Below are 9,979 nucleotides of genomic sequence, written 5' to 3'. Positions count from 1 at the left end.
TTTTAATGACAAAAAAAAATTAACACACACACACACACACACGCACGCACGCACGCACGCACGCACGCACGCACAGGCTTTATGTGTTTATTTTCATACACTACGTTGAGATTTGATATTGCTTTGTCTATGAAATGTGATATTTCATAGACATTTTCTACTCTTATTATCTAGATGTAACTTCAGTGTGTGTGCAGCTTGTATGAACAATAATTGTACCAGTAAACTATTGATGTGATAAACATATTAGCTCACATGTAACAATACAAACCAGACATGATAATACAATATAAGCTTATTTACATCCATAATCCCTGACATGTAACAATGATAATAATACAATAAAGAACAGTGTACAGGTTAAGTAAAAACACAGCAGATTAAGTTATACAATAAGACAGAAACAATACTGTAACAATAAACAATTGAACTTGCCTAAACATAAACCATGAGTCAAAAAATAAATCACTTATATTGCACCTTAAGTAACAACAAAACAAAGTATTTCCTTGCTTACAGCAATGAAAGTATTCCAAGTATTGGGCTGGGCGGACAAGTTCGCCTCGGAAAACAAATGACAGTATTCCATAAGGTAACGGGAAGACTCGCCCCAAAACACACTCGCCCCCATTCTACATACTGCCGATTTGCCTGTAATACCACCGTATTTGCCCCGGGGCAACTGTGTTTTGGGGCGAGCATTTTGGTATTCCCCCGTTGTTGCGCCACGTTAAACAAGGAAGTGCAGTGGATCAAATAGAATGGCTTTTTGGTTATTAATTTGCATCGTCTATTTCTCACTTCAAATGTTTTCAAAAACATTCTTGAGAGCAACGTTTAGTTGTAAATGACATTGGTTGTTTGTTTACATGGCTGTCATGTTGGATAAAGCATAAAACCAAGCAGCGCAGGTTGATATGAGCAGGTGTTCTGAGTCTCTGATTACACAGCGGTCCGTTATTGAGCTCATCGGTCATTATCCAGAAATAATGACCGATGATTGACCAATCAGAATCGAGCATTTAACCAAGCCGTGTAATAAGGGCGTCTAATCTGCGGGTTTATGTCATGAAAATGTTGTTTGCCAAACCAGTGTTGATATCAATCAAACACGAGGGGAGGCATCCAAACATAAGACACACGGCAATCAATCAAACCTATCGTGTAAGTGAGACAATGATAACTGTGAACTCTAACAGCTGATGAATAACATGGAGTCAGATTCAGTTGCAAACAACTCTGCTTGTATTGGTCCAACCCTATTCTCCTCCCACATCATGTACGTGTACAGGATGCAGGAGGCTATAAAAACACAGGAGCATCTCTACTTTTCTCATCAGCAGCTGAACTCAACCAGATTACATCACAGAACAGAGCAGCCAGACACCACTGGTAAGGCAACAATCTTTAGAGTAACATTTACATCCAAATATTTAAAACCAGTTTTAGAGAGTTCTGAAAGGGATGTTTATTTTGACAACAGTGAATAATTGATTGAAAAGCATACACTTTTTGGGAACTTCAATTTGTATCCTGAAAATAATGTGTGTGTGTGTGTATATATATATATATATATATATATATATATATATATATATATATATATATATATATATATATATATATATATATATATATATATATATATAAAATCAGCAGTCCTACTCTGACAGTTGATAAATAAGCCCCCTGAATTTAATGTTTTAAAAGACGGTTATTGTATCGTACAGTATATTAATGTTCTGTTTGCATATAGGAGGGCAGGGTGTACAGGACGCTACTGCCACCTGGCATGATCTTTTATTCAAAATCATGCCAAGCTGTTTGTAGATTTTGTGGGTGCAAGACACAGCTTAAAGGCTTTACAGGAGGTACAGGGAGAAATAGAGAGATGGAGAGATTGGGACATTAAACTGTATTAATTAAGAAGAGCTGTATTGGGGAGTACACAGCAAAACATTCCACATGATAGCGTTTGCCCAGAGTTAGACAAGCTGAGTCGGCTAATCAGGAGAAGAGAAAGGGAGGGGGCAGAATTGGATGAGAAATAAGAGTATTGACTGAGCAATAAGGTGAAGTCAGGGTGATCGGGGACGTGATCTCGGGGACATAACGGGAAAGAGCATGAGTGACAATAACATGTTGTGTTCTCCTCTGCGGTCCGCTGGGACAGCAGAGGAGAGCGAATGTTGAGCAATAATAATTAGAGACAGTGAGAATGAGATAATGGGAAATAACTAATGAGAGGAGGAAGCATTGGGAAAGTCCAAAAGATATATATGGTTTAGAGTTAGAGTTAGAGTCAGAGAATATTGCGACGACCTTGTTTGCTGTATCGCTGGAGCTTGCTGTAATAAACCTTTCCTATTATAACTTACTTCAAGTTTGAGAGTGCCTTCATTCTACCAATCTAATATACTACTGGGGACCAAGGACCCCCTATTATTCCCGACAATTTCTCATCATCTTTCAACACTATTCAACCCCGCCTGTTTGTGGATGAACTCTGTAAACTACTTTGGTGTTGACTCTAGTTGTGTTGATTGGATCCTCTCCAATAGAGGCTATGCGCGTGACGCTAGAGGCTATGAGCGTGACGCTCACAACGTGCTGCGACGCGTTGTGAGCTTGTAGATCGGCTAATTTCGGTCTGTGACACCCGCGTGCAGCCAAGATGACTTGTCTTAGTTCTACTGAATCTCTTCTCCACTATAGTCCCTCCCAAACATTTTTGTCTAGTTTTTATTTGTTGACGAAATTGTCAATATATTTTGTCATAGTTTTAGTCATCACAGCTTAATTTTTAATTCGTTTTTATTGCTTTTTCGTAAGTGAAAAAAGGTAGTCGATGAACATTTTTCGTCGTAGTTTTAGTCGATCGAAATCAACACTGCTCCCAGCTATTGGTCAGATTCAAACTGTTATCTTTTTGTTTAAAGTCTAGAATGGGCAACGCTATGGTGATCATCAACCACCCGACCAGCCTAGACCACGGGCAGCCGGTGCTGGATGGCGGCGAGGTGGCGGCGGAGGAACCCGGCATGATCCGTATAGAGAGGTGTTCAGGGACCCCGGCGGGTTGCGGAGGAATCATCACCTTCAAGAGGAACGTGAAGTCATGTGAGAGTGGCAACACACAGGAAACAGAGAGCGCTGTCACGGTGGAAGGGGGGGTTAGCGCTTCTGCTGAAGGTACCGGTCCACTAACAAAAGCTACTGTTGGTGTTTCTGCCGGTATTGAGGTTTCAAACGTAGTGACAAGACAGGACTCGACCAACATCAAACACATTGTGTCCGATAAAAATGAGATGTCCGAGCTGAAGTGCAATGTGGACTATGTGGGGAAGAACCAGGGAAAGTACAAGTGGCTCAGCAATGATCTCAATCTGAGGGCCAAGCACAGGTGGAGTGAGAACTCTGAGATGTTCCTTAAGATCACCTTCAGAGAGGATTCTGATTCTGATTCTGATGCTGATTCTGAGTACAAAGACGAGGAGGGGAGTTAGAAATGATCCGTTTTCTCTTCTCCACTTTTTACTCTCTTATTACTTCTATTCAAACCTGCTATTCAGGATTGCTTGTGGTAATAAATTGGCCTAATTGGCTTTTATTGGTTAGGTTTTTGTTCTTTAAAGCATTGAAATTGTTGAAGTTCGAGACGATCATGCAAAGATAGATGAGTGCTCTGAAACAATGATTTATTAAGCATACGTACTTACGTTAACAGTGATTAATTAAGCATACGTACTTACGTTAACAGTGATTAATTAAACCTATTTACTGTAACAATGATTAATTAAACATAATTATTTCCTTCATATAACCTACCTCTGTTATTGGTTTGTATCATTATGTATTTATATAATAAATGTCTATTTGAATGCAGAATACTATAAAGAAAGCTATTCTGAGAATAGCTTTCTTTATGTTGTCCATATGGACACACGCACGCACGCACGCACGCACGCACGCACACGCACACACACATATATATATATATATATATATATATATATATATATATATATATATATATATATATATATATATATGCAATTCCATGACCTTTCTAGTATATGGACTTCCTAAGTATATGGCATGGTTCATGGCAGATTTACACACTGTCTGTAACCAGCAGAACAGATGATCAAAATGAATGACTGAGATAAAAGGTCTGTCTACAAAGGCCAGTCTAGGGATAAAAGCCCAGACCTGGACCAATGTCTGCATAGTGTTGCACTGACCTGTGACCTCTTTTACATGTCATTAAAAGTAATGATAAGGACTCTGACAGTTGATAAATAAGCCCCCTGAATCTATTGTTTCGAAAGATCCTTATCTGTTCATGTTCTGTTTGCATATAGGAGTGTCAGGGTGTACAGGACGCTACTGTCACCTTGCCTGATCTTTTATTCAGAATCATGCCAAGCTGTTTGTAGATTTCTCATCATCTTTCAACACCATTCAACCCCGCCTGTTTGTGGATGAACTCTGTAAACTACTTTGGTGTTGACTCTAGTTGTGTTGATTGGATGAATTGAATGAGAGCATGTCAGGTGAGCTCTGCTTCACCCCAGGGCTGTGTTCTGTAATTACTCATCTATATTATATATGACTGTCAGGCCAATTTGATAACCGATATATCGTGAAGATTGACAATTTGACCATGACGATGAATCATTCATGGCCCTGTGGTTGATTATTTTTGAAACTGGTGCAAAAACAAACTCCTTCAACTCAATGTATCAAAGACATAAGACATAATGGTCCTTTCATTCAGAGCACCATCACTGAGGGTCAAGAGGTAGAACCAATTGTCAGGTACAAATACCTTGGTTCATTAATCAATAACAATCTAACTTTTCATGTCTTCTAGGAGAGTTCCGTAACGCCTTTTCTGCGCCTAAGTTTCATGTTGACAGGTCCCTGATGACTCTCTTTTACAGATCCTACATAGACTCAATTTGCTCAGTTTCACTAAACTGTTGACATGGCAGCAGGGACGTGCTGGCCACTGGGAAATTCGGGAAAATTCCAGAACGGCCGCGTCATTTACGGGCCGCCAGACGGCCGGTGGGCCGTTTTAGGATTATTACGGTAATTTCCGGGTCGCGCGGCCCAATTATTAGTTACGTTACTGTTGTGCTGGGACGTTTTTCAGCAGTGGCGTAATTTACATAGGGTTGCTGGGTTAAAACGCCCCCCCCCCCCCCCCCCCCTGCATGGCAGTCTAAATATCATATTCCAGAGAGAGAGAGAGAGAGAGAGAGAGAGAGAGAGAGAGAGAGAGAGAGAGAGAAGAGAGGGAGAGACAGACAGACAGACAGACAGACAGACAGACAGACAGAGTGAACAGTGGGAGGGAAGAACAGATGAGATAAAAGGGGAAAATGCGCAGCTTTTGATTAAATGACTGGAAGCAGAAGGACAGAAACAGAAAAAAAGTGTCATTACACACCAGCGATTATGCGAATATACGCAAAATTCGGATGCGGTCCGAATAAATAAAAGACGCTTTTTCGCTCTGCGAAACGGATGTGGAAGCTTGCATTGACTTTTAGTCAAGGGATATTAAAAAAATCTTGGAATAAATTCCTTACCAAAAAAAATCTTCACCAATGTGTTTGTAAAGGTGTCTAGTAACACATCTCACAAAGACTGAAATTCAGTTTCCCTAGGAGAATTTTTGACAGCTGCTGAAAGTTGGGGTACCCACCATTTCCCTGCATTTCCATGCAGGGAAAAGAAAAATCAAAATTTAATTCTGTTTTAAGTAGCATGTGAGGGGTCAAACTAGGGTGTTTTTATGATTCTGAATCCATTGCAAGCATTTGTTTTGCACCAAAACCACTCCTTGGGCTAAAAACGGCCATAGCCATCCTTTTCCAGGTATACTTTTTGTGTAAAAAGCCCATTGAGATTGGGCTGTTTTTATCCCAAGGAGTGGTTTTGGTGCAAAACAAATGCTTGCAATGGATTCAGAATCATAAAAACACCCTAGTTTGACCCCTCACATGCTACTTAAAACAGAATTAAAATTTGATTTTTTTTGCCCTGCATGGAAATGCAGGGAAATGGTGGGTACCCCAACTTTCAGCAGCTGTCAAAAATTCTCCTAGGGAAACTGCATTTCAGTCTTTGTGAGATGTGTTACTAGACACCTTTACAAACACATTGGTGAAGATTTTTTTTGGTAAGGAATTTATTCCAAGATTGGAAATTCTTCTGCTAATATCCCCTGACTATTTATAAGGTTTAAAAAATATATATATATTATTCGCATGAAAAAATCGCCCCTGGTGTAGGTTTGTTTTCTTCTTTCTGAGGTTTTGTTTATACTTTTTTTATCATGTGTGCGTTCGGATATATTATAGCACTGAGCGCACTGGCCAATAACTTGAGTGCGCTCCCGGTGCACATTTCCGAACGCACCTAGCCGTAGAATACGACTCTCATAGATGTATTTTATGATTCTGACATTTTCAATCTACGAGAGTCTTAGAGCCGTTTCACACTCAGGTCCCAGGTGCGCACTCCAGACCGCTTGGCTAGTGTGAATGTAGCGAATCGACCCGCGAAACGGGTAACCGTTCCGTTCCCGAAACCACCTCCGGAGGCAGTTTCGGATCCGGATCATGCGTTTTCGGGTACGGTACGCTGCAATGTGAAAGCAAGCGTACCATTAGACGGAAGTGGCCCGCTATTTGGAATAGGTGACGGTATATAAACTCGGCAAAAACAGCCAACAAAAACACGTCGCAGATCAATCCACAGGGGTTCAACCATGGCCGTAACATATCCACACCAAGCAGTAGCACAGCAGAGCAGTGCTCTCTGTAGGCTGGAATCCAACCGTTGCGGCATCCAACCGGTTGGATGCCGCATGTGTTGGACGCCTGTATGTTGGATGCCGTCTGTCAGCGCAGCACCGGTTTGAAAAAAAGAAAAAAGACACACCGACATTCCATAGGCTAAATCAAAGCATTTTGTGATCGCATCGCACAACTAATAGCCCACTAAAACTAACGGGGAATACCAGAAAATAATAATATTTTGACATACGGGAGAAACGGTTGGTGCGGATATTTAAATTGGATAAAATAATTATTGCGGTTGGATAACGGGTGGATAATTAATTTGTACATGCGGATTCAGATGACCATGAGAGGCCATCCGCACATCTCTACTACATATCTTTGCTGTTAGGAAGAAACCCTGTATCCCATATTGCAACTTTTAATGCTTTTTCATCATAAATGAATGCCCTATTGTCATACAGTGTCACACAAAAGTAGCAAAAATAGCCAAGCTACAAGCTGAAAATGCGGTGCAATGCGACACATTGAGCTTGTTGATCTGCTATTTTTTATATTACAATATAGAGCAGATAACCACACAGATCTTGCATTGGAAAATATTTTTTTTATTTTAAACATGAACAAAGGCAGGAGATGCACGTCCCCACAGTTCTTTTTTACACACAGTGCTGGACCCACAAATCATAAATTAATACATAAAATAAGGAGACTATTTTTAAATAACCAAAAGTGAACTTTCTCTTATTATTATTATTACTTTGGAGACTATGGCAAGCGCGATCCTATCGCACACCTTCCTACATGACCAGCTATGGCTTTGCAGTCCAGAGGATGAGATCTGCACGTAATGCGCGGATGCGCAGATTACAGACAGGCAGCGTTGCGGAATGTACTTGTACTTTTCTTCATATAGAAAAAGGAGAGCACAGGGCGCATATATATATATATATATATATATATATATATATATATATATATATATATATATATCATTCAGTCCGACTTCACTGTATAGGCTATATAGTTGCCTTTTCATAAATGATATTTTTTTGTACTTAAGCTGTCGTGAAAGTTTATAATATTTAGAGAAATTTAAAGTTTCAAATGCAAAAGTAGTAGTAGTTGTGAAAGTTAGCAAACTGGACATTTATACTGAATGTTTCCTGTATCCTCATCTTGCGCTAATGCACACAAGTGTTTCACCACGTTTTATTTGTGTTGTTTCTCATAAGCGTACATCCATTGTCCGTCAACAACACTGCGTTGAGCGCTCAGTGCGTTCTCCCCGCTTCAGGGCGAGGCTCCCCAAAGACCGTGCACTTACATAGATCGCCTCCCCTCCCCAGCATAGCTCTCCAGCCTATATTTCTGCGCGACCAGCAAAAACATTGTCGCATAGTTGATGACGTCTGTGTCCACAGGGGAAACACTATGTGCATGCCGCCACCTGTAGGATCGGGGGTATATATGCATGTGTTCTGTGGTGCGATTGGAACTTGGCCAATGTGAATGCAGGCCAGGATTCGAACTGGGAAACGTTTTCAATGAAAACGGATCCAGTGTGAAACCGCTCTTAGCTATTATCCCCCATAGCCAAATGGACTCTCAGCTCCTAGCCTGTACGGGCTCCAAACATGTACAAATGCAAAAATAAAGGTGCTTACCCCCACGCCCCAAATGTTAACTAACTCTTCGGAGTTCTAGTGCAATGTAATAATCCATATTTTTCAATAAAGAAGTGTTTTAATGCCGTCTGTGGCCGATTCTGTCGGAAATTCACAATGGGCGGTAGTGACGAAGCGCATCCTGAAATACAAAAAATGTAAACAGGAAGTAAACGAGGGGGGGGAAAGACAGACAACATTAAAACACTTCTTTATTGAAAAATATGGATGTAAACAAAATATATGTAAAGTATAAAATATAGGGTTCAAATGGTTAAACTGTTCCCCATTTTGCTGGGGACCCCCTGGAACCCCCTCAAGGAACCCTGGGGGTCCCCAGACCCCACTTTGACAACCACTGTTTTAAGGTGCAATATTAAGTGATAATTGTTTTTGCCTAAAATATGACTCATGGTTTATGCTTAGGCAAGTTCAATTGTTTATTGTCACAGTATTTTTCTGTTTTATTGTATTTGTAACTTATTCTGCTGTGTTTTTACACACACACACACACACACACACACACACACACACACACACACACACACACACACACACACACACACACACACACACACACACACACACACACACACACACACACACACACACACCCATCAGTAGGCACCACTAGGCCTACTCACACTGGGTGTTATATATTTTTTCTCCCTCCTTTTCACCATTAATACTTTATTTTAATTGCAATTACCTCACTCCACCAGGAGAGGGAGAAAACATGAAACGCAGGGATTCCTGATGACTTCATGTAAAATAGGCCTAGGCTTTGAGTAAGTGAGTACTTAGAAAAGCACTATGAAAATGCAATTTATTATTATTATTATTATTAGTGCCCATTTATGAATATTCACCCATGTATTTCTTTATGGATGGTCTCCAAATCATCTAATTATTATCAGGAGTAGACAACCTATCATATTCACATGCAAATAGAAAGATACCAAGCCCTCCTTCTTGAATGATTTTTCCTTTCTCAAATGTAACCAAACGGACCCATTCTATTATACCGGAGTCCCCCAGGACTCTCTACTAGGCCCCCTCTTTTTTCCCCTCAACTCTCCCCCCAAATCTCTTCCCCAAAAATAGCCGATCTACAAGTGATTCATACTGTACCATACACACATTGAGCTACTTGTTGTACATGTACCTGCATCTGTGTGCGTGCGTGTGTGCCTGTCACTAAGAATGTTCACTAAGAATGTTCAAGGCTGACGATAGCAGTCTGCGAGGAGGAAACGTTCCTGTAAAAAGTAGTAATCTGATTCTCAAAGATTTGTTGGACTGAAAGTTTGGCAATAAGTGTAGAATGTCTACAGTATATAGAATGTGTCAGAAATACTGTACAATAAGTTCAATTCCTAGTGTCTGATCATTCTATGATATCTGTAGTTCCAGTCGGCTATTCAATGATTTTTTTTTTCCTCACATTCACAGACTCACTCAAAGCTCACTCTCTTTTATTTTTAGATCAATTTATTA

General features: G+C 40.3%; 1 protein-coding gene across 1 annotated transcript; it reads left to right on the top strand.

The window, feature by feature from the left end:
• The first annotated feature begins 1,351 nt into the window (after positions 1 to 1,351).
• On the top strand, positions 1,352 to 3,743 carry LOC308097014 (uncharacterized protein). Its single transcript, XM_080444570.1, has 2 exons — positions 1,352 to 1,392; positions 2,940 to 3,743. The coding sequence occupies exon 2, from the start codon at positions 2,946 to 2,948 to the stop codon at positions 3,504 to 3,506; it is 561 nt and encodes a 186-aa protein (XP_080300696.1). The 5' UTR covers positions 1,352 to 1,392; positions 2,940 to 2,945; the 3' UTR covers positions 3,507 to 3,743.
• The last annotated feature ends 6,236 nt before the right edge of the window (positions 3,744 to 9,979 follow it).

The sequence above is a fragment of the Gymnoscopelus braueri genome (assembly GCF_963280865.1).
Source record: "Gymnoscopelus braueri genome assembly, chromosome: 12".
Classification (NCBI taxonomy): Eukaryota; Metazoa; Chordata; class Actinopteri; order Myctophiformes; family Myctophidae; genus Gymnoscopelus; species Gymnoscopelus braueri.
The sequence above is the reverse complement of the archived record's forward strand: the minus strand, read 5'-3'. Positions and strand labels throughout refer to the sequence as shown.